This window comes from Chiloscyllium plagiosum, unplaced genomic scaffold, assembly GCF_037043375.1.
Source record: "Chiloscyllium plagiosum isolate Xiang-an unplaced genomic scaffold, Cpla_swu_hap1 HiC_scaffold_9, whole genome shotgun sequence".
Taxonomy (NCBI): Eukaryota; Metazoa; Chordata; class Chondrichthyes; order Orectolobiformes; family Hemiscylliidae; genus Chiloscyllium; species Chiloscyllium plagiosum.
In genome coordinates this window covers 7,138,529-7,164,555 of record NW_028270147.1, presented here as the reverse complement: position 1 = coordinate 7,164,555, position 26,027 = coordinate 7,138,529, and the positions used below count along the sequence as shown (strand labels likewise).

The following is a 26,027-nucleotide window of genomic DNA, read 5'->3' as shown; positions in this document are numbered from 1 at the left end:
GTTGGTTTGTTTGTTATGCTTTTATTGGGGCGGGGTAACCGCCAGAGGTCCCGCCCCGGGCGGGATAGATGATCACGTGGCCGACGCGTTACCTCGCCCCATTAGTGACGTCACACCAGACGCCCCGCCCACACACGCATGCGTAACATCTCCAAATCATACCATCCCATGCACTCTTTCCCCGCTCACGCACGGGTCGTCGCCGCGCGCCTCAGCCACCCAGCAGTCGCGTGACGCTCCGCCCCGTTTCCCGCCTTCCCTGTGACATCAAGCTGCGCACACCGCGTCGTGACGTCGATGCCTATTAAAAGCACGACGACCTCCGCGCTGTCGAGACGTTAGCACGCGATTTGGCCGTCCCGCTGCGTGACGTCATGACGTCTTAACGTAACGGCGCCCAACGCGTATTGTACCCTCCCCTTTGCAAGCTCTCCCCCTTTGCAAGCTCTCCCCCTCCTGAAACCGACCCGCTCAAGACGTCACGACGTGCTGGACTTGTCCCGCCCCCACCACCCCAAACGTCTGACATCACCACGCCCGGCACGCCGTCTCCAGAGAGAGCCATCAAGTGTGTGTGCGCGCGCGCGCGCGGGGCCGCTTTGTTCGTCACTTCCGGCATCATCAAGTTGGGTTGCGGTGGGTTGAAGTGGCCGTTGCCGCCGTCAGAGAGAAACCGAAGACGGTGGTGGTGGTGGTGGCGGCGGAGGAGAAGGACGACGACGAGGTTGGGGGCGGCCCCCAGGGAAATCACAGCCGCTAGATGCCGACAGGGAATTAACATCAATCCAGTCTGTCTGTCTGTCAGCCAGCCGGGAGGCGGAGGCCTGCCTCTGTGTGTGTGAGAGGGAGGGAGGGAGAGAGCGAGCCCGGGGTCGGCCGGAGCGGCGCCTCCTCCCGGACGGAGAGAGGGAGATTCACTCCTTCCTGAAGAAGCAGGAGAACATCAGGGAGGAGGAGTGGAGGGGGGGAATAAAATCACGAGAGTGCAGCCCCCCAAGGCCCAGGCCCTAAAGCCCTCACACAGACACACACACACACAGACCGACAGGACAAAGCTTTAGCCACCGAGTTCCCCTCCCTCTCCCTCAGTGTCTTCCGAAGGATGGGAAACGCTGCGACCGCCAAAAAAGGCAACGAGATCGAGAGCGGTGAGTGTCATTGCGGAGACTGTGGGGGATGTTGTGGGGGAGCGGGAGAGCCTCAGGCTCATTCATCCAGTTCCGGGCCTAGTGCCCCCCTGCAGCTTCTCACTGTAGACCTGTCTGTGTGTTCTCTCCCCTTTTCCTTTTCCTTTCAAACAGTCCCCGATGTGACCATGATTCCCTCCCAGACCCCCTTGTCCTGCCTTAATACCGCCTCATTAAAACAATTAACTTACAAACTCTCCCTCTTCCTCCCGAGCCCCGTTCAGCTTGTGATTGTGTGTGTGTGTTTATGTATGTGTGTGTGGAGGGAACAGAGCTGCAGAATGAGAAAAATAACAACCTGCTGTTTTCGAAAGTTATTTGTTTTGTTCTGAGGCCTTCTCTTGTAAGAGTTTTACCTGGTATTTCGTTGAAACATGTACCTTCTCTCTCCCCCCCCCCCCCCCCCGTTTGTAGACAAAGTTTTTTTTTGTTTTTAACAGTTCAGTTAAAAGCATGTGACATGAGTTCAATACGAGTTGTGTAATTTATCACCCTCCTCTACTCCTCCCCGTCTCTTCTCCCCCCCCCCCCCCCCCCCGGAGTGGATGTAATTTTTAAGAACTTATACAGATTTTCAAATATTACTAGTATTTTGAGATCAGGGATGGTTATATTTTTGCACTGTAAGTTGTCAATTTAGGCAAGATTAAGTCAGCATACTGCTGTCAGCCTATTTTTGACACCTGCGGACAGCTAGGAAGTCAGCAGTTACTTGCAAACTACAAAACTATTTGAGGTGGTAATAGCCATGTTCAAAGAGTGGTTTTCTGAATGATGTTACCTGAAAGCTTATTTTCTTGTTCTGCCTGGAAGTTAATTACTTGCTTGTGAAGTTTGGATTATTAACACTGAATAGTTATGATGAAACTATATATTGTGTTTAATATATTTGTAACAATTTATCTTGAGCAATAGGTTACAATTGCTGAAGTGCCATTTTTAGAATATTTGTGGTACAACATTGAGTTTCCTTTTGCTACATGTTATCTGTGCAGTAATCTTAATTCCAGAGGCAAGAGAGTAGCTGTTAAAAGTGGCAACCTAATTTCAGAGTATGGTTTTGTGACATCAGTCTGTGGCTTTAATTTGGTGATTAGTTGTAATCTTTGAAATTTTTCATGATAACTTGTTTTATTGTTAGGATTTGAGGAGTAATTAATTTTGTTTATCAGCTTTATTCTTGTATAATCTTGTTAATTAACTATTTCATGACAAATTTGCAAAATTACAAATTGTGATATTTGAGGTCAGAAAAGTAGTCATGGTTGTAATTTTTATGCTTCTGTTACTAAAAGTATTCAAAATTTCAACCTGTTTGACATTTCATTGACATATTAACAGTATTTTGAAAGAGAACTCGCATTGTAGTTTTTTTTTAACAAGCTTTTTGTTTTGCGCTGTTTACTGGCTGATTTATGATTGTTTACTGAAAATAGCAGTAATTCTGGCTGAGATATTGATCTGCTTGTGAGGATATTATCATGCATACAGTGCATGGAGCATCCTAGCCGTTGGTTGTCATCACCATTTTTGTTGATGGGCAAACAATGCAATGAGAACAAAATGAAGACAATTTGCCACTATACTGAGACAATACATTGCAGATGGTAATTCCCAGATAGTAAGCTCTCATAGAATTTCAGCTGTTACAAAATGGGGAGGGGGTTTGGTTTGGTGTGATCTATGGTTTTTTAAGTTATTCTTTATTCTGCATGGAGCGATTTGTATTTCTGCGTCCAATCAAAATTTGGTAAATACATGCAAGGATTTAAAGATATATAGGTCTGAGCATGATTGAATGAGTAATAGCTGTAGTATTCCTGAATAGCATCATAATAGCATAGTGGCTGCGCCTTCTGGGCTTCTTGGTTATTTGTAGCTGCAGGAATATATAGTGGGAATTTCCTCTTAGGTTTTACCAATTGGTTGCTGTAACCTTGGCAGAAACCCATTTTAGACATCGAATCAGTTTATACTGAAGTTACAGTAGCCAATGGGGAGAAGTGCCAAAAAGGATTCAGAAAAAATATTTACAGAAACGTTGCCAGGGTTGGAGGGTATGAGCTATAGGGAGACGCTGAATAGATTAGGACTTTTTTTTCTCTGGAGAGTCGGAAGCTGAGGAGTGACCTTATAGAACTTTATAAAATCATGAAAAGAGACAATGGTTAGGGTAAACAGATAAGGTCTTTTCCCTCGGATGGGGGAGTCCAAGACCAGAGGGCGTAAGTTTAATTGGAAGAGATTTGAGGGGGGACCTAAAGGGCGACTTTTTCATGCCAAAGAAGGTGTATGTGTGGAATGAGCTGCCAGAGGAGGTGCTGGAGGCTGGTGCAACATTTAAAAGGCATGGCCATATGAATAGGAATAGTTTAGAGGGATATGGGCTAAATGCTGATTAATGGGAATAGATTTATCGAGGATATTTGATTGGCACGGTCAAGTTGGACTGAAGGGTCTCTTTCCACGCTGTATATTTCTGACTGTAAAATTCATTGTGATTGAAGACTGGAATTAGGCTAATCAACCCACCAGGTCTGCTCCACTCAGATGATGAACCATTTTTACCTCATGATCTTGAACAGCATTAAAAATATAGTAGTTATCAGCATCCTTTAGGTTGTTGACTGATTGGACATTAGTTACCTTATCTTGGAGTTTGATCCCTGTGTCCACTGTTGAGATAATTTGTTTTTTTTGAAATTTTGACCTTGCTGAGAGACTTTTGAAGTTGGAGCTTGTCTTGTAGACTTTGGCTCATGGGACTTGTTTTACTTCAAATAAAACTCTATTTATAGCTTTCATGTCATGGTTTCCCTCAATTTTATTTTCTACAGCGCAAAAAAAAGTGTATTTGCTTGAATCTTCCTTTGTGACAGCTTGTCTGTAGCCTGGAATCAGCCCTGCTGCATGCTTCTGAATAAATTGGTGTCCCTTTTTGAAGTAGGACCCAAATCTGCAAAGCATTCTCTGGAATTGGTCTCATTTTAGGCCTATCCGCTATGTATATGCTGTCCAGAAGAATTTGTCAGGACACTGTTTAGCTTAAATACTACTTCCCTCTGACCAGATGCTTTCAAGATATGATTAATCACTTGCCAATCCTTTTCATCCTGTCCAATCTCAAAATAAAAACCTTTCAGTATTAAAGAGTTTGCTGTTGGCTCTTCCAACATGTATTACCTTACATTTATAGTCCGATTAAAATCCTTGTATTGTATCTCAACTCGGTTGCATGTGTGATCAAGGCTTTTCTGAAGATGCTGTTCGTTGGAATTATATAAGGCTTCAGAAAAGTGACATTAAAGAGAAACAACAGTTTTGCAAATTGAGTGACTGGTACATCTATCAAAAAAGACCTCAAGCTTGATCAAAATTGTTAAATGGTTTAAAAACAAAATATTATGGATGCTGGTAATTTGAAATAAAAACAGAAAATTTAGTAATTACTCAGCAAGTCAGACAGCATCTGGGAAGAGTGGCAGAGTTAAAATTTCAATTCACAGCCTTTTGATAATATGGGAAGGAGATTTTTCAGAGGTTTTGAACACCAGGCAGGAAAAATAGGAGAGGTCCAAAAAGGTGTATAAGGGGATTTTATATTGCAAATATTTGATGATACATGACAAAATGAGGTGATAATGGATTAAGAAAAGAAACAAAGGATGAGTCAAGAAGAAAAAAAATACGAAAAGCACTGGCGGAATTCAGCAGGTCTGTCAGCATCTGTGGAGAGAAAGCAGAGTTAGCATTTCCAAATTAAAATGACTTATTGATTCTAAAGAAGAGTTATATTGGGCAGCACGATGGCTGAGTGGTTAGCACTGCTGCCTCACAGCGCTAAGGGCCCAGGTTTGATTCCAGCCTCTGACAACTGTCTGTGTGGAGTTTCCTCCCTGTGTCTGCGTGGGTTTCCTCCAGGTACTCTGGTTTCCTCCCACAGCCCAAAGATGTGCAGCTTAGGTCAGTTGACCATGCTAAATTGTCCATAGGGATGTGTAGGCTAGGTGCATTAATCAGGGGCAAATATCGGATAAGGAAAGGTCTGCGTGGGTTATTCTTTGGAGGGATTGTGCAGACTTGTTGGGCTGAAAGGCCGGTTTCCACGCTGCAGGGATTTGAATTCTAATTATAATTCAAAATGTTACCATTGTTTTCGTTTTGGATTTCCAACATCATCAGCTCTTTGTTTTTATACATTGTAGAGAAGATATGAATAGCAATAGCTAAACTTTCACATACAGTTGACAGTGAGAAAAATTCTGAACCTCAAAGACTTTTTGACCCAGAATTGGAAAAAGGCAGAGAATTAGAATGTTAACAAGGGGCTACAAATAAAATTGCACGTATGAAGGTGGGCAAATTAATTGAAGCATTCCTAAAAAGGAGGCAGTTGTGGCTATGATCAACTGGTACTGTGTTCTATCCAGATATTTTCTAATCATCCTGTTCAGAGATGTTGTTACACACCTCTGGAGTAGATGGGACCTTGACCACCAACTTTTCGATAAGGGCTGAATGGTCTGACCAGTTGCGCCACAGAAACTGACACCAAATTTGGGGACTTGGTCATATGTTACCTTGGTCTATTTGACTGCAATTGTAGATATTTTCTAGTCATCCTGGTCAGAGATGTCATCACATACCTCCAGAGCAAGTATAACATGAACCTGCAGGTCCTTCAGAGGTAGGAACATTACCACTGTACTTTAAAAACTATATATGTTGCATCCTAGCTCTACATGGCTTATTGACAGCAGATGTTCTTACAAATGGTGGCACAGCTCTACCTCTAGTTTATAACTCATTACAGTTGCTGGATTGTAACGATGCCTGAAATGTAGTCTATCGCACTTTGATAGGTGCAGTTTTGTGTATGATTGTAGTTTGGCTTGCCTTATTTTTTATTTTGATCAACCTGTTCCACATGTTATGTCACATTTCTGGGGCTGGTGAGAATTGAACTCACCTACTGAATCAGAGATAGGGACACTAGCACTGTGCCTCAAGACTTTTAGCTTTGTCTTTTTTATTGCAATGAGTTTTTGATAGTTCGGTTGCTTCAGAAGATTAAACAGGATATGGTAGTTAGGCTTTCACACACTTATGTCATTAAGTTTCCAAACCTGCAATGTTGCTAGTCACCTATTAAAGCAATATATGTTTGCCCTGTTCTGCCAACTCAGAAAACCCCAGTTTGAGGGCCAATTTATGGATGTGTGCCTATCACCTTGCCTTGCTACATTTTGCAGCTTAATCTCTTACAGGGCAACCTTGATTATCTAAACGTCGATTATCTGAATTTTGGATTATCTGAACAAGATCTCAAGGTCCCGATGCTTGGGTAAGCTGTACTATACGAACATTTGATTATCCAAATAGTTGATTATTTGAACAAAATACTGCCTGCCCGTGTCATTCGGATAATCGAGGTTGCCTTGTATTTCCTGTTCTACATAATTACATAGGGGAACTCAAGGTGCTTGGAACTGGTTTAAAAGCAAGAAAGTTAATTGGAAGGGTTTATAGTTTTATGCACATCTTTCAACAAGGTCTTCTGTCTTGGTTTTTTTGCCTGCTGGAAATGTTTTGTGTGTCTGTAAGGAGGCAACAGTAGGAAGTTGCCCGATTAGGTGTAATGTTGAGAAGGTCCAAGAAGGCTCATGAGTTTTCCTTAAGTTGATGTTGGAGAGATAGAAGACAAGATTTTTGTCTCATCAGTCTGACGCAGCAAGGTGCTCAGATGAAAGGTCAGTGTATACTCTGTTAAAAACCACTCTTAAGGTTTACAACAGCAATTAAGAAAGCATAAATGCATGAAGCAATGTTAAAAATCTAAGGTTTGCATGTGTAATCTGTACCAAACAGCAAGTCTTAATCATTGAAAGATCTTAAGTAATTCACCATTGTCATAGGGAGTCATGGAAACAGACCCTGGAGCTCAACTCATGCATGCTGACCAGGATTCCTAAACTGAACTAGTCCCATTTGCCTGCGTTTGCTCATTGTTTATAATATGTTACTAGCTATAGGCTGATGAGACTATACCATCTCTTCATTTGGGTGGAGGCTAAGGATTTCACAGCATTCTTCAAAGAAATGCAGGCGGTTTTATGATGTCTTGCTGTCATTCCTGTCTGCCTGAATAGTGGTAAAGCAATTAACTGATTTTTATTGCCTCTACTAATCTTTATTGCAAGGGAGTTGGGATATAAAAGTGTAGAAGCCTTGCAACAAGCTTCAGAGCAACTACACCCAATGTATACAGTTCTGCTCTCCTTAAGCAGGTGCACATTTAGAAGCAGTTTATAGAAGGTTCATTAGAGATCAGTAGTTGGGGAATATGCTAGCATAAATTAAGGATTGGTTAACAGACAAAAAATAGAATGGGGCAAGTGGGTCATTCTCAAATTGGCAGACTGACTATTGTGGTTCTGCAACCATCACATTTGGGGCCCCAGCTACTTTCAATCTGTCAAATGTAATGTCTCCAAATTTGTAGATGAACAAAGCTGAGCAGGAATATGTGTTGTGAGGACAGCTGTCAGAAGGGAAATCTACACTTGATATGTGGGAGGCTTTTAAAAAGAGGTTGTTTAGAGTTCAGGAGAGATTTAATGTGAAAGTGAGGGATAGAAATGGCAAGATTAGGGAACCATGGATGACAGGTGAAATTATAAGACTAGCTGAGAGAAAAAATGATGCGTAGGGAAGGTCTGGGTGACTGAAGACTGATGAAGCTTTGGAACATTATCAGGAATGTAGGACCAATCTGAAGTGAGGAATTAAGAGGGCTGTAAAGGGTCGTCCTTAGCGAGCAGAGTTAAGAAAACCCCCAAAGCTTTTTATTCATATATAAGGATCAAGAAGGTAATTAGGGAAAGTGTTAGCCCACTCAAGGACAAAGGAGGAAAGGTATGTGTGGAGTCAGAGAAAACGGGTGAGATTCTTAATGAGTACTTAGTTTTGATATTCACTGAGGAGACGGACGTGGCAGATGTTGAAGATAGTGATAGATCTTCGATTATTCCAGGTCAAGTCGGCAAAAGGAGGGAGGAATTTTTCTGTATTTTTAAAGACATTAAGGTGGACAAGTCCCTTGGTCCAGATGGGATCTATCCCAGGTTACTGAGGGAAGCGAGAGAGGAAATATCTGGGGCTTTAACTGATATCTTTGCAGCATCCTTGAATAGGGGTGAGATCCCAGAGGACTGGAGAATTGCTAATGTTGTCCCCTTGTATAAGAAGGGTAGCAGAGATAATCCAGGTAATTACAGACCTCTGAGGCTGATGTCAGTGGTAGGGAAGCTACTGGAGAAGATATTGATGATAGGATATGTACACATTTGAAAGAAAATGGGCTTATCAGTGAGAGGCAGCATGGTTTTGTGCAGGGAAGGTCATGTCTTACAAACCTAAGAGAATTCTTTGAAGAGGTGACAAAGTTGATTGATGTGGGAAGGGAGGTAGATGTCATATACATGGACTTTAGTAAGGCAACCGCCCGTTTCTACCTCCTGCCCAAAATCCACAAACCTGACTACCCCGGCCGACCCATTGTCTCCGCCTGCTCCTGCCCCACCGAACTCATCTCCTCCTACCTCGACACGGTCCTGTCCCCATTAGTCCAAGAACTCCCCACCTACGTCCGTGACACCACCCACGCCCTCCACCTCCTCCAGGATTTCCGCTTCCCCGGTCCCCAACGCCTCATCTTCACCATGGACATCCAGTCCCTGTGCAGCTCCATCCCCCATCACGAAGGACTCAAAGCACTCCGCTTCTTCCTTTCCCGCCGTACCACCCAGTACCCTTCCACCGACACCCTCCTTCGACTGACTGAACTGGTCCTCACCCTGAACAACTTTTCTTTCCAATCCTCCCACTTTCTCCAAACAAAAGGAGTAGCCATGGGCACCCGCATGGGCCCCAGCTATGCCTGCCTCTTCGTAGGGTATGTGGAACAATCCATCTTCCGCAACTACACTGGCCCCACCCCCCATCTTTTCCTCCGCTACATTGATGACTGTATCGGCGCTACCTCGTGCTCCCACGAGGAGGTTGAACAGTTCATCCACTACACTAACACCTTCCACCCCGACCTCAAATTCACCTGGACAGTCTCGGACTCCTCCCTCCCCTTCCTAGACCTTTCTGTTTCTATCTCAGACGACCGAATCAACACGGACATCTACTACAAACCGACCGACTCCCACAGCTACCTGGACTACACCTCCTCCCACCCCGCCCCCTGTAAAAACGCCATCCCATTCTCCCAATTCCTTCGTCTCCGCCGCATCTGCTCCCAGGAGGACCAGTTCAAAATACGCACAACACAGACGGCCTCCTTCTTCAAGGACCGCAATTTCCCCCCCGACGTGATCGACGATGCCCTCCACCGCATCTCCTCCACTTCCCGCTCCTCCGCCCTTGAGCCCCGCCCCTCCAACCGCCACCAGGACAGAACCCCACTGGTCCTCACCTACCACCCCACCAATCTCCATGTACAGCGCATCATCCGCCGTCACTTCCGCCACCTCCAAATGGACCCCACCACCAAGGATATATTTCCCTCCCCTCCTCTATCAGCTTTCCGTAGAGACCACTCCCTCCGCGACTCCCTTGTCAGATCCATACCCCCCACCAACCCAACTTCCACTCCCGGCACCTTCCCTTGCAACCGCAGGAGGTGCAACACTTGTGCCCACACCTCTCCCCTCATTTCTCTCCAAGGCCCCAAAGGAAACTTCCATATCCGCCACAGATTCACCTGCACCTCCACCCACATTATCTACTGCATCCGCTGCAGCCGGTGTGGCCTCCTCTATATTGACGAGACAGGCCGCCTACTTGCGGAGCGATTCAGAGAGCACCTCTGGGCCACCCGGACGAACCAACCCAATCACCCTGTAGCACAGCATTTCAACTCCCCCTCCCACTCCACCGAGGATATGCAGGTCATTGGACTCATCCACCGCCAAACCACAATAACGCGACGGTCGGAGGAGGAGCGTCTTATCTTCCGACTGGGAACCCTCCAACCACAGGGGATGAACTTGGACTTCACCAGTTTCTTCATCCCCCCTCCCCCCACCTTGTCTCAACCGAATCCCTCCAGCCCGGCACCGCCTTCCTGACCTGCAGTCTTCTTCTTGACCTCTCCGCCTCCACCCTACTCCGACCTATCACCTTCACCTTGACCTCTTTCCACCTATCACATTTCCAACGCCCCTCCTCCAAGTCCTTCCTCCCTACCTTTTATCTTCTCCTGCTGAACACTCTCTGCTCATTCCTGAAGAAGGGCATGTGCCCGAAACGTCGAATCTTCTGTTCCCTAGATGCTGCCTGACCTGCTGTGCTGTTCCAGCAATAAAGTTTCAGCATTTGATAAGGTTCCTCATGGTAGGCTGATGAAGAAGGTGAAGTCACACGGGGTGCAGGGTATTCTAGCTAGATGGATAGAGAACTGGCTGGGCAGCAGGAGACAGTAGGAGTGCAAGGGAACCTCTCAATGGAGACCTGTGACCAGTGGTGTCCCACCAGGATATGTGCTGGGACCACCTGTTTGTGATATACATAAATGATTTGGAGGAAGGTGAAGGTTGCCTCATTAGCAAGTGTGTAGGTGTCACTAAGATTGGTGGAGTAGCAGATAGTGAAGTGGACGGTCAGAATACAGCAGAATATAGATAGATTGGACAGCTGGGTAGAGAAATGGCAAATGTAGTTCAATCTGGACAAATGCAAGGTGATGCATTTTGGAAGATGCAATTCAAGAGTGGACTATATGGTGGAAAAGTCCTGGGGAAAATTAATGTACAGACCGATTTAGATGTTCAGGTTCCTTGTTCCCTGAAGGTGGCAAGACAGGTCAGTAGAGTAGTCAAGAAGGCATACGTCATGCTTTCCTTCATCAGATGGGGTATTGAGTACAAGAGTTCGCAGGTCATGTCATAGTTGTATAAGACTTTGGTTCAACCACATTTGGAATACTATGTACAGTTCTGATCATCACATTACCAAAAAGATATGGATGCATTGGAGAGGGTGCAGAGCACGTTAAACAGGATGTTGCTTGGTCTGGAGGGTGCTAGCTATGAGGAGAGGTTGAGTAGATTAGGATTGTTGTCATTGGAAAGGAGGGGGTTGAGGGGGTACCTAATTGAGGTCTACAAAATCATGATGGGTGTAGACAGGATGGATAGCAAGAAGCTTTTTTTCAGACGGGAGGACCAATTACTCTGGGGTCATGAGTTCACTGAGAGGGAAAAAGTTTAAAGTGGAAAGTTCTTCACACAGAGGGTGGTGGGTGTCTGGAATGCAGTGCCAGTGGGGGTGGGAACGATAGCGTCATTTAAGATTATGTAGCCAGACACATGAATGGACAGGGAGCAAACTGATATAGATCCTTAGAAAATAGGTGCTGAATTTTGATGGAGCATATGGATTGGCGCAGGCTTGGAACCTGTTCCTGTTCTTTGACACCAAAACAATGTCAAGAAGACTTGGACAGGCTTGGTGATTGTGGACATGGCAGCTGGAATATAAAGTGGAAAAATGTAAGGCTATTTACTTTGATAGGAATAACAGTAATTCGGAAAAGGTGGTAGGTTGGAAAGTATAGATTTGAAAATAGATAAGTCATTGAATGCTAACAGGCAGCAGCAACGAACATTTTGGGACGCTAATGGAAATCACAGGATTTGAGTACAGAAGTATTAAAGTCATGAAGTCATGCACCATTGAAACAGACCCTTCAGCTCAACTCCTCCATGCTGTCCAGGAGCATTAAAGCTTTTCTTCAGTTGTATCTGAGCTTAGTTTTACAGTACCTAGAGTACTGTATGCTGTTTTAATCACCTTATCTTGTGGGGCAACTTGGGGTGCGGGACGAAGAGACTCATTGCAACAATGGTTCACCAGACTTGTTCATGTCATGGCTGGACTGTCCTATGAAGACAGACTGATCAGACTGGGCAGGCCTTCACTGAAAAATGGCAAATAACATTGGAGCCACACAAATACTAGGCAATGACCATTTCCAATAATACACAATTTAGCCACTGCCCTTTGATATTCAATAACATTACCGTCACTGAATCCCCCCACTATCAACATTCTAAAAGTTCAATTGGCCAGAAACTCGCCATGTACAAATTGGGAGTGTGATTGAATGCTGCTTACTACCTGAATGAGTGCAGCTCCACCAACACCTAAGAAGTTTGACACCATCCAGGACAAAGAAGCCCTCTTGACTGGCACTATATCCACAAAAAAAACATTCATTCCCCCACCACTGACTCTTATTAGCAGCAGTGTGTACTATTTACAAGAGACACTGCAGAAATTAGCCAAATGTCTTTGAACAGCACTTTCCAAAGCCATAACCACTTCTATCCTGAAGGACAAGGGCAGCAGAGACATGGGCACGCCAGCACCTGCAAATCCCCCTCCAATCCACTCACTATCCTGACTTGGAAATATATCACTGTTCTTTCACTGTCTCTCAGTCATAATCCTGGAAGTCTTTTTCCAATAGCAGTGTGAGTCTATCTACAGCACATAGACTACAACACTAGAGGCAGTTCACCACCACCACCCTCAGGGACAACTAGAGATGGAAAATAAATGCTGGAACACCCAGCAGTGCCCACATTACGCAAGTGAATTTAATACACAGGACGGACAAGGTAGATTCAGGTAAGATGTTTCCCTGGTTGGTGCCATTGGGGCCAAGATGAAAATTTGTTTCACAGAGTTAAAACTTTTGATCTTCTCATTCACAGACTGAGGAAGCTCAATCTTTGATTAGATTTAAAGCAGAGGTTGATCATTTTTTTGATTTTCAATGGTGTAAGTAATGGGGATATTGAAAGTAAAAGTTATGCAAGTGTTTGATCAGCCGTGATCATGTTAAGTGATGAAGCAAGCTTAACAGGTTGCATAGTTTACTAGCTGTACCTGTATTGGACTGATTTCTGTGAGGAAAGATGGACATGTTGGGCTTATACTCATTGCATTTTAAAGGAGAGAAAGGTGAGCTTATTAAAACATAAGATTCTGGGAGGATTGACAGAGTAGAATCTAGAACAAGGGGCTAAAGTTTAAAGATAAAGGTTAGAAGGGGATTTTTATTTGAGGTGAGTTTTTTGGAATTCTCATCCTAAGAGAGTGATGGAGGTAGTAATTGAACATATTCAAGGCAATGCACAGTTGGGGATGAGTGTGTATAAAGGAAAGTGGGGTTCTACCTGCATTCAGGCTGGCGCAGTGGACTAGGAGATCAGTTGGCTGTCTCCTCCCACCTATGTTCGTGGATGCTTAGAGAGCGCTCATACCTTGTCACATATACTGCATCACAGTCGCGCACACACTATCAAACTTGCATTCTCGCACAGCTCTCACTCTCATTCTTCTCTCCCACCTCCACATACACACCTCTGTCTCTCCCTGCCACGCACACCCTTCCCCCTTCGCTTTCCCCCTCCCTCATACAACAAGCGTGCATATAAGTCTAAGGGATGAATTTGCATTTGCAGATACGTTCTATTTTGTTCAGAAAGCACGCAAACTGTAGGTAGTCAGTTAATGCCCCATTAGCTACCTGATGAAGGAGCAGCGCTCTGAAAGCAGGTTGGATTTAACCTGGTGTTGTGAGATTTTTAACTTCGTCCACCCCAATACAACACTGGAACCCCACATCAATATTTATGTAGAGGTTAACATATGAGCAAAGAACAGCACAGAAACAGGCCCCTTGTCCCATCAAGACGGCACCAACACAATGCTTTTTAAACTAAATATTTTTTGCCCCTACCTGATCTGTCTCCCTTTGATCACTGCCTGTTCATGTATGACAAGGTGCCTTTTAAATGTTGCTGTTGTATCTGCTTTTAAAATTAGTTTTAAAATGTACAAATATGTAACAGTTATGTACTAACACAGATGGACTGACATAATAGCAGATAAGAGTAGGATGTTAAGAGTGGCAATTAATGAGAATTGCAAACCAATACACCATTCCTACAATAGGTACTGTATTGAGGACTTAAACCATGTAATCACACTCAGATCTTAATCGTTCCATCGTGATTGGCCATTCGCTTTCATTGACGTTCTCAACAGTTAGCCCTTTGATCTTGTCACTTGTAATGTTCTCCTGCTTCCCAATGTCTCTTTTCATCTCACGCAACACCACGTTATAATCCAACAGGTTTATTTTGAAGCACTACCTTTTGGAGAGCTTCTAGATAAACCTGTTGGACTATAACCTGGTGTTGTGTGATTTTTAATTGTCCACTCCAGTCCAAAAATGACTCCTCCACATCTTTTCATCTCAGCACTAAAAAATACTTTGGGGCAGTTTTTTTGTAAGTGCTCTATTCATATAAGTTTTGAATCATGATAAAATGTTACAAATGCTTGTCAAACTGAGACCCAATGAACATGATTTGCGTTCATAGTAATTGACATGTTAGAATGACTAATTGCATGATTCTACTTTCTGAATGAAATGTCATTAAAGTATGCTGGCCACTAAGACTGTCATGAAAGAGGAATATGAAAGTATTTCTTAATACTGTACTTAAAAACTGGTTCCACCAACAACCACCTGTATTTATAATATGTTTTAAATGTTGTGTTTAAATATATTTAAAACCGCTTCACTGGAGTGTCATATAGTAGCATTTGACGTGAAGCCACCTAAGAGATCCTAGGCAGATGACCAAAAGCTTTAAGTTTTAAGATACATCTTAAAGTAGAAAGGAGAGGAAACTTGAATAGGAATGGGCACTAAATTCTATTAGTATTTTCTTTTCTCGCCTTGATTAATATATTCCGATAAGCAGTCATCATGTTTATTAAGCTTTCCCACTTAGTTGACGCAGGTTACTACATGAAACAAGAAGCACTCAACAGATCTGGCAGCATCTTGGGAGAGGGAAAATAAGTTTTCAGGTTTATGATTTTCATCAGACTTGCACATAATTTTCTGCATGCATTGATTACTAGATTTATGCTTCAATTATTTGTATTTTTGTCCTTTTGAATTACTTCTTTGCATGATATTTCACTTTATACCAACACCCTTAAATTTGATGTTTTTTATTTGCTAACACCTTATTTCCTATGTAAGGAAAGCAAAAGCAAAATATCCTAGAGATATTAAGCAAAATGTTAAAGAATAGTGTGCATAATATATTATTCACTCAACCAGGATGCAATATTTAGTGAATATAATACAAAGCCTGTTGTGGTTGAAGGATTCCTCAATTTTGTTCCGTTGGCTTCAAGAAATAATTTTATTATTTGGAATTCCCTCACTGTTAGTGTACATAGCCAAGTACTGAATAAATACAAAGCCTCTGTTAAAATTAACTAAAATCAACCTAGTGACTAGTCAGGGAATACTAAATGTAATGTTGATGGCTAGGGATGGAGTAACCTTGCCAGACTTCCTATGTCACACCACTTTTCATGATTGCTATATTATGCCAGATAGGATTTGTAGACCTGGCTATGATGCCCTCTGTTGTGTAATGGCAAGCACTCACTGCTCAGGGTCATTTTGAAGAGTGACTATTTGGGTGAGGAAATGCTTCCAGTAGAAGACAGTTTTTTTTTCAGCAAAGCATTTGATGAGACCAAAAGAAACAGCATTGTCGGTGTGTAAATGTTAGTAATAATTATGCAAAGCATTTTGATATTCTACTTCAAAACATACACAGGAGAGGAAACAGTCCAAGGGCTTTTGTATTGATCACTGAATGAAAGTTGAATTTCTGATAACCAAATTGCAAAGTACAAGATAGAATCACTATTAACATTCAATCTTCTGGATTTCTCAATGAAATGTCATTAACTTGGATTTAGAGGTCCTAAAACTTTAGTGAATGTCCATTAGTTTAAGTTTCAATAATTGTGAAATGGAACGACTGATATATTTCAGTTTGGAGGTTGTACTGTTGGCTGTAAGCTACTGTGATATGATGACTACATATTCTCCAAAATTCTCTGTGTACTGTGTGGCAGGATCCGTTTTCCAGCATTAATTGTCCATTGTTGCATAGGAAGTGGAACAAACTTTGTACAACAACATGTGTTTATAATTATAGAATTAAATGAATATTGTCAAGTGATAATTTGGAGAAGGTTCTGTGAACTGATAATTGCAGAGGTTATAGAAATTTTTGAACCAGCAAACATACCAAAGTTCACCTGTACTTGTAAAGTTTTGCCTGAATTTCTGTGTTGTAGTTACATAGAGAAGAAATTACATTTTTTAAGAGGATTTTTAGTCCTCGTGTGTTTGTATTTTCTAACAATTTCTTCTGAGGCTGGAGAATCTTATTACATAGCATAGAGTTTCCTGTAATTGGAATTCTGATCCCAACTGAGCTATGAGTCAGCAATGATTGCTGTATGCTCTGGCTAAGTTATTCAGGTACGCATCACCTCTAACAGGAAATGAGACTCATAGGCACCTTTCAGCTCCACCCCTGCACTCCTGAATCTCTCTCCTCATTGGCCTTTACCCAGCTTCAACGCTGTCCTCTTTAGTATCTCTCTCTTTTCACCCTCTGATTTTTCTTAAGAGTTGTGATAATTTTTAAGTCTTAAAGTATGGTCATAGTGGAAACAACTCAGACACTGACAGAACCCAGTGTTGAGTCGGTGGGTCTGCAAATTACTGAACTGAAAGACTGTTCTCTATCCCCTTAGGGCTCTGGAAGCTCAGCAAAGGGTGAGGGGAAAGTGTGGATAAAAGGACTTTGAAATTCAGGTTGTAAGTTTGCTCACTGAGATGGAAGAAGAGCGGATACCAAATGAACACAGTCCGCAGATTCCTAAACAACAAACCTAAACAAGCAGACACAACACGCCCAGAAACTCTAGCCACGTTACCATACACCAAGGACATCTCTGAGATGACTATCCGACTACTCCGACCCCTTGGCATCATGGTAGCCCACAGACCTACCAACACTTACACAGAAGTTGATGAACCTAAAGGACCTCATGCGAACAACCAGCAAAATGATTGTCATTTGTAAAATACTTTGCAAGGACTGCATCAAACACCACGTCAGACAGGCACACAGAAAATTAGGCACCAAAAGATGTGATCCATTATCACTAGTATCTTTACGTACAGACAAAGAAGAACACCACTTTAACTGGGACAACACATCCATCCTCGGACAGACTAAACAAAGACTTGCACGGCAATTCTTAAAGGCCTGGCATTCATACCAGAACTCCATCAATAAATGCATCAGTTCGGATCCCACTTACCAACCTCTGAGAAAAAGAACCAGAAATGATGTCGCACACCTTAAGAGACCAAGACACACAAATAGAAAGTGGGACATTACACCAGTGCTTCACCAGAGGCTCACTGATGTTACCTTGCATGGTGATGAAACGTCTGAAAAAACCTTGCAGCTTAGCAAGTAAACTTACAACCTGAACCTCATCCTGAGCTACAAATCTTATCAAAAATTGCAAAGAACTTTGAAGTGCTTGATCAGCTGTAATTGCATTAAATGGTGGAGCTGGCTCAATGGAATGAATAGACTATCCGACTCCTCCTGTTCCTGTGTGATTTAAATAAGTGTACAGGGGACAAAATGTTTCACCTGTGCTTCCTCCCACTTTACTATATGTAGTTTGGTATTAGACAATAGACAATAGGTGCAGGAGTAGGCTATTCAGCCCTTCGAGCCTGCACCGCCATTCAATATGATCATGGCTGATCATTCCTAATGAGTATCCTGTTCCTGCCTTATCTCCATAACTCTTGATTCCACTATCTTTGAGAGCTCTGTCCAACTCTTTCTTAAATGAATCCAGAGACTGGGCCTCCACTGCCCTCTGGGGCAGAGCATTCCACACAGCCACCACTCTCTGGTTGAAGAAGTTTCTCCTCATCTCTGTCCTAAATGGTCTACCCTGTATTTTTAAGCTGTGTCCTCTGGTTTGGCACTCACCCATCAGCAGAAACATGCTTCCTGCCTCCAGAGTGTCCAATCCTTTCATAATCTTATACGTCTCAATCAGATCCCCTCTCAGTCTTCTAAACTCAAGGGTATACAAGCCCAGTCGCTTCAGTCTTTCAGTGTAAGGTAATCCCGCCATTCCAGGAATTGACCTCGTGAACCTACGCAGCAATCCCTCAATAGCCAGAATGTCTTTCCTCAAACTTGGAGACCAGAACTGCATGCATAACTCCAGGTGTGGTCTCACCATGGCCCTGTACAGCTGCAGAAGCACCTCTTTGCTTCTATACTCAATTCCTCTTGTTATGAAGGCCAGCATGCTATTAGCTGCCTTCACTACCTGCCGTTCCTGCATGCTTGCCTTCATTGACTGGTGTACAGGAACACCCAGATCTCTCTGTACTGCCCCTTTATCTAAATTGCCCTTTATCCTCTGTCTATGTGCCATTTTGAAAGGCTTGCATTTGTAAGACCAGGTATCTCAAAATGCTTTATGGCCATCCTGTATTATTAGACTGTAATCACTGTTAGAACAAAGGAAAAGTGGCAGTGAATTTGTACATAGCAAATTCCTCAAAGTAACGGTAATGACCAGAGAAATTTTTGTTGATTGAGAATGATTATTGACCATTCTCAATAAATATTATGGCATTTTTTTATGTCCATCTTGGAGGGCAGAAGAGGTTTGGCATTGCATTTGCAGTACAACATATATGACAATGCAGCTCTCCCTCAATACTTCATTGGAGTATTAGATTTTTTTTACCTTTGAGCTGAAGTCCTGGAGTGAAGCTTGAGGCAAGAGTGCTAATAGCTGAATCCTGGCTGACTTTTCTGTCTCATTTGCCAAATATATGCCATCTGTGTTTCGAGTCACGTTTTAGGTATGGGTGTTGGGAAACATTTTCATCTTGAGCATTTTGATTACAGAATACAGATTTTTGCCCATCTTCCTTGTACGAAGTAATGTAAAAGGGGAAAATATAAAAGTAATCTCTTTCCAAGTTTTAATGCTTAGTTTACTAAATTAGATGACCTTATAATTTACATTGACTTAAACCATTTCTAACTGTTACCTCTTTATTTTGTAAAAGAAATTGTCATGAATGGTATAAACTTCCCAAAACTCTTTTGCAGCCAGGATTGACATTAGTTTGTAGAGATGGAAACTGCCTGCACCATGGAATCTGAGGTGCAAATATTGATACTTTTAAAAATAAGACTTCCTCCAGGTTGGACATGAGCATGAATTTAATGGAAAATTGCAATGGAACAAAGTGCATTTATGCTGTGAGTCTTCGTGTTGAAATTGGCGCATTCTTGAGTCACGTATCTTTGAGTGGATACAATAAGATGTGCTGCAAGATACTCCGATTTGGAGTGTGGAATTTGCTTCCTTATCTTTCCTTCTCTGTTGCTGCTCTGCCTGATTAGTAAGGTGTGATGCAGCTTACTTGATGTATAAGTTATTGTCATTTTTAATGGTTAGTAGCAAACTCATCCCAGTAATTCACAAGTCACCATTGCTGCCATACTTCATAGGCATTCCAATGTTCTCCTCGAAGTATTTTCTTTGTTGAACCCTGGAATGTTTCTCAAATGATATTGGGAATCAGGACCTGTTTTGCTCATCCTGACACATTTCTGTTAGGTTAATTGGCAAGGGTTTACCTGAATGCTTATGGAATTGACTTCAAGATTTCACTAATTGTTCAGCAGTCCATCCATTGAATGCAGATGTTGCAGCAAAGTTTATCACTGATGGAATCTTTGTGATCTGGGTTGGCTGATGCACAGTTCAGGACCTGCTGCAGTACAGGAAACCAAGCTTGAAATATGTTGATTTTAGGTTTTCTCAAAGGTTGCTACTTGGGAAAAAAGAAAAATCTTTTTCTGGGCACAAGTCAAGTCTTGCTTGTGGCATTGTGAGGATGTCCCCAGAGAGCTGTCCACACAGGGTTACCTTTTAAGGGAAGAATCAGCGTCTCACTGCCAACCACTCAAACCTCCAACCATGAGGAGCTACCATGCAGCCTTACTGTCTAGTTGATCCTCAAGACCACAACGACAAGCGCCTCTGAAGAAGTCCTCTGTGTCTCTGCCAGGACCTAGTTAAGGGTAAATGTAAAACTTCTATTGACTACATTTTACCATGGCTTGAGAAAAATAACAGTGGAACACAAAGCTGATGACAAAGAATAAATAATATGTAGAAAGGATGATCAGCCATGATCATAATGAATGGTGGTGCAGGCTCGAAGGGCAGAATGGCCTACTCCTGCACCTATTGTCTAAGTATGAGTGGGACCCAATGACACATGGTTGCCATCAACATACAATTCTTCACTTCTATCAAGGTGAGCTATGGCCCAAGCACTCAAACATTCATCCTGCTGAGAGTAAAGGATATAGGAAAGTTTGAAGAGGGAGTAAACCAGTGCTTCATTTCTTTCTGGAGGGAACATTTTGAATAAAAGCTTAGGTGAGACTCTTCAATTCAAACCTCCTCGGTGCCATTCCTCACTAGCTCATCTGGCTTGATCATTGAATTATGCTCGTTCAGACTGAAGTTGGAAAAGCTATTTGACAACTGAAAACTGACAGAATCTCTGGAGTAGGTGGAAGCTCCACTGAAATTCTGAAATACAATCGACATACACTCCTGACATGTCTGCACAACCTCCTATCCCTTACCTGGGAAAGCACAGAGCAAGTCAGCACATTGCTACCTTCTCGAGTGCAATTAGAAATGGGCAATAAATGCTGACCAAGCCAGTGAAACCCACATCCCCTGAATACTTTTTAAAAACAGCCAGGGGTTCCAAAATACTGCTTATCACTACATTTAAAAAGGATGACAAGTGCTGGGAGACAACAGGGAAAATCATTGCAACTTGTTTCGAATTGTAAAGATATCACCCATCATAAGATATCACAGGCATTATCTTCACTGTATGGCAAATTTTAGGATAAACATGCACGCAATAGTACTAACTGCTATGTGATCTTTTTTTAACCTCTTAAAACCCTTTGATCGGGTCAACCACAAGACTTAAAAGCATTCTCTTCCTGTGTGGCTGCTGTCAAAAATTTGTCACCACCTCTACCTACTGCACAATGGCATGCAAACAGAACTGCCATACACCCTATTTCAGCAAAAAATTGGCATTAAGTGAAGCTGTCATTACATCAACTCTCACTTCTGCATTTATGTTGCAGTAGTACACCTTTAGCAGTACCCACAGGCATAGATATAATCTCCAGACCAGACAGGAGCTTTCAGAGCACTTCACTGTGTAAATCATGCTTGTATGTGCATTCACTCAAACTGAGCTCACTGCTGACCTTTTCTGTGCACACAAGAAAATGGCCCTTTTACAAAACTCCCAGAAAACTGAACTGCACAGCAAAGCACCTTCCTGTCAATTAAGCTCAACAGCAAAATCCTAAAAAACATGTATCGTTTTGGGGGCCTTCTGTCAGTGCCAAAGGCAGTCATAGACAACAAAATTCATCACCTTCAAAGAAACAGTTTTGACCAACTGAGGGAAAGATTATTTGAGGACCAGGACTTCACAGTGTACCAAGCAACAGAGATCCTTGTTTTCTTATTGGCTTTGGAGAATTGGGCAACCTACAACAAATCCCAAAACTCCTGGAAAAGTACCATCAGTGTTGCCTTCACAAGATGCTTCAGACTTGCCATTCATCTCAGAACCTGTTGAAGTAAGGTAGAAGCTTGTCATCCTTGATCTGAAGGGACTAGTTAAAGGAAGTACGAGAGTGTGGTGATAACAACTGGTTTGTACGCTAACTTGTGTTTGTATTTGTCAAACACTAGCTTCTGAGTGGAAAGATGTAGAAAGTTAACCAGGTATAGTTGATCTGATGGATCTCTTAAAGAAATTTACTAATGAGAATATCTCCCTCCCTGTTTTCAAACTTGTTTGAATAATGAATGTGCTACTCTGGACTTGATCTTGCTTCTTAATTATAGTATACATATGAGATCCTTAACCAGGTATTTGGCAAAGGAATTTTAGAAAACAAATTCAAATTGTTTGCCCTTGCATGGTGCAATGCTCTGTAGGCGTTTGAAGCTGAGCTATACATGGTGTGAGCTGATGGGTGTTTTTTGTGCAGAAATATTTTATTAACTATTGGGCTATTTTAAAAAAAACATAGAATAATGTCACTTACTTATACAAATCCCACTTAGTTTGGAAACCATAATGTATTACATTTAACAAACGCACAACATTTTTTTTGAGAAAATGTAGAAGACTGGGCTGTAGAACTTTAAATGTTTGTCCAGAGCAAAAGGTCATTGAATGTGATTTGGGGAATAGTTGTCCACGTTGCTGAAGACCATTGTATAGAGGAATGTTTTGATTCCTCTATTTGGATTCCTCTATTTGAGGTTGCCTAGTTACTGCAGAAGCAGGGAATTAAAACTCCACAAAACAGGCAACTATGACTTCTGCACATAGAAATCAAGATTTATGGCACAGAAGAAGGTCATTTGGCTCATTGCATCCCTGTTGGCTGCTAAATGATTTGATCGTGACTCGTCCCGTAGCCTTTTAGGTTCGCATTTCAGGAGCAAATCCATGTACTGTTTAAATGTGATGAGGTCTCTGTCCTGTCCTTCTCAGGCAATGAATTCCAGGTCTCACCCCTCTCCTTCCAGACAGGAAAGAGGAGTTAAGGTGAATTTAAATTAGCCTTGGTTTTATTGAACGGCAGAGAAGACTTGCTGGACCAAATGGCTGCCTCCTAATTCTATGATTTTGTGAATCTCTAAATAAAATAGATTGTTTTAACTGTTCTGTATTTAACTCCTCTATAATCCTTTACATGTTACTTTGGACTTATGTTTTCGAGTTACTTCCATCTTTGCAAACAGAAATATTTTGGTCCTGTCAATTCTCTCCATACCGTTCAGAATTTGATGTATCTGAAGAAAAGGCTTCCAAAGAAGAGAACTCTCTGCAAATATGAGCACAATCAGTAAATATTTATAAGCAAATTTAAAAACTTTAGTTTAAAATTAATGCGTTATTATTTGTCTTTATAAAAACTAATAACTGCCAGTAATATGAAAAGTAACTGATTACTATCCAAGTTAAATACAGTAACATTGCTTGGTAGTAATGGAATAGAAATTTAATGTCTCATATATGTTTACGTGAAAAATACAGTGAAACATTTGAAGTCACCACACCACGGCACCTACATTATTGACAAATGTCATATGTAATTTTTAAAAAAGTAAAATTAAGACAAAGTTCAAAGTTCAGTTAATGGCTCCAGGATTCAGGAAAGCTGATTAAGGAGCAGTAGTATACCCTGAACATAGTGGGTTGGGAACGCCACTGCGGGACGAGACAGCCACACTGGAATACTGGGCCAGAAGCCTCTTGTCGAAGACTGCAGTCATGCCAGGTCAAGACCACCACGCTGGCTCAAGACTGCTAACTGAGGTTGAGGGGTGACCGAGATTAGGTTGGGATATCTGGTCTGTATGGATGGGTTGGACTGAAGGGTCTGTTTCCATGCTGTACATCTCTATGACCTTGGCAAGTATGGATCAGAAATGTCATGTTTGGAAAACTGCAGCAGTGAGTCCCAGCAGTGGAAAATTTAATTGCCTTGTTGAACTTAGCTGCCTGTAGTGTGATGTTTAACACCTGTTGATAAATTTTCTCTAACCATTTCTTCAGGGTGCAATGTCAAATAATAAAGTATTGCTATCCTATCCCTAGGAAATGCAATTAAAATACACTCAGGCAAAATCCAACCAATTTCATCAATTAATTTTATCTTAATTTTGCAGTTATTAGAGTACTGAACCCCTCTTATTCTGATAATCTGTGCTGTTTTCAGGGTCTGTGTGGTATCCTGTTTGTCATTGAACATAGGGACATGTCATCAGATATCCGTCAGAGGATAAGCATAATTATAAGCTTTGCAAGGTTTGACGTAATTGCTCTTAATTTCTCTTCTAATTGTCAGTATGCATATGCTTTATTTGTTGGTTATTGGTCATTTGTTCATGTTGCTGCAACAATTAAACTGTTAAAGAACACTTGTTGTAACTTATTTGTTAAGGGTTGTCAAAGGATTTGTGACTTTTTCAATCTGTGTACAACAAAGAAAGCTGTTTATCAGCAGTGTTATATGCTAGCATTTAAGCCATGCATGAACCTCCTACCATCCTTTTTTTCATCCTACCAGTGCAACATTCAATGCCATTTCTCCATCACTTTTACCTAGCTTCCACTTGAATACATTTAGGCTGTTCTTTTTGGCTACTCCTATTCTATCTGAAATAACTGAATAGTGCACTGAGTAACACTTCTGCATGAGAAATTTAATCTGCTTCAACATTCTTTGGTTCAGACTAATTCTAGTTTAATTATTTTAAATCACCCTAGTCGAGCATGTTACCTCAACTCCTGAGGAAAGTTAGATTTGAACCCAGAACATCTAGCCCCGAGGTAAGAATGCTATTACTGTGCTACAATGCTCAGCTAATTCTAATTTAATAGTGGGCCAAGGTTATAGTAGGTAGCAGCTGGAAACTAAAGCCCTAGTGTCAGTGCTCTCAGAGCAGATAAAGCTGACTTCTGTCCTAAGTACCTGTAGTGTGTGTAAAGCTGCAACACTACATTTCAGAGTTGTGATAGTATTATTGCAAAAGCTTCTGTTGCATGATGATGGACCTCTCCAGATGGTACTTAATTTGAGCCGATGACTGCAAGGTGTTGAATGAAAACTTTGGAGGAAAGAAATCAAACAGCTGTTTTATTCAGACGAATGGGCTAGTATACAGTACTGGTTTTTAGAAAAGTTAACGTAGAAGACTTAGTTCTCATTGTTCACTGTATGCAGAGGTAAAGAGATTATTAGTGTAGATCAATTGAGTCACAGTGTGAACTTGAATCAGCTAGCAGTACTGCCTCCTGACTTGGACATCTCTTGGGCAGTTTTGATCAAGGTGGATACTTCACTAAATGTAGAAGGATCTCTGGATTGTTATAAGTGTTATCTTTTGGTTGTTAAATTGATGCCTATATTCACTGTTGAGATGGACTTGGAAAATCCTGTGGCATAATTTGACAATGAACCTCTTATCATGCTCAAGCTAAAATTAATCTTTACCAATTGACTGCACCTTTGTCCTCCAACTATCACCCATTAGAGTAGTGTTGTCATTTGGTTCTGTTCTTATTTAACCAGAGGATCAAGTGAACTTGCTATTTTCACAATCCCGAATCTGGTGATCCCTCTTTCCACTTACATGCTGCTTCTTGGTAACATCATCTGAAAGCACAGCATTCAAATTCAGTTCAGTGTATGTTCAAGATTGTCATGCAGTTTCCATATCCCCATTTCAGTCAAAGCAAACACTCAGATACAGTATGACTCTACCTTCTTTACCTTTATTCTGAGCCATGGAGAGAGAGCAATCACCCATGTACACAAAGAACAGCAGATTCTTGAAGAATTGTATCATCACTTACTGGAAGCAGCATCCAAATAAGGCAACATCTATATTGATTGGGTGAACATTACAATCAGAAAGCAGCAAGCAACAGTAAAGATTAAGCCATCTGGCATTACACAATGGATGTTCTTTACCTTGTTAAAATGCTACTCTCTCCTCCAGCATCTCATCAGGCGAAAGTAAGTACTGCTGAAGGGCTTTTGCCCGAAATGTCGATTTTCCTGCTCCTCGGATGCTGCCTGACCTGGTGTGCTTTTCCAGCAACATACTCTTGACTCCAGCACCTCATTGTTTACTGCAAGTTCTTATCTGGTTGAAGTCATGCTAGCT

At 42.0% G+C, this 26,027-nt stretch overlaps 1 protein-coding gene across 2 annotated transcripts in view; it reads left to right on the top strand.

Moving 5' to 3' along the window:
* Positions 1-631: 631 nt before the first annotated feature.
* The window catches only part of LOC122554117 (cAMP-dependent protein kinase catalytic subunit beta), a 197,368-nt gene continuing 171,972 nt past the window's right edge, over positions 632-26,027 (top strand). Inside the window, exons 1-2 of one of the 2 annotated variants that reach the window (XM_087990385.1) lie at positions 633-1,148; positions 6,455-6,531. Coding sequence is in view for 1 of the 2 variants with exons in the window: in XM_043698626.2 (XP_043554561.1) it covers positions 1,103-1,148 (46 nt within the window). In the remaining variant the exon portion in view is untranslated. Of the gene's footprint in view, positions 1,149-6,454; positions 6,532-26,027 lie in introns of both variants that reach the window. The other variant, XM_043698626.2, reaches the window with a different exon arrangement.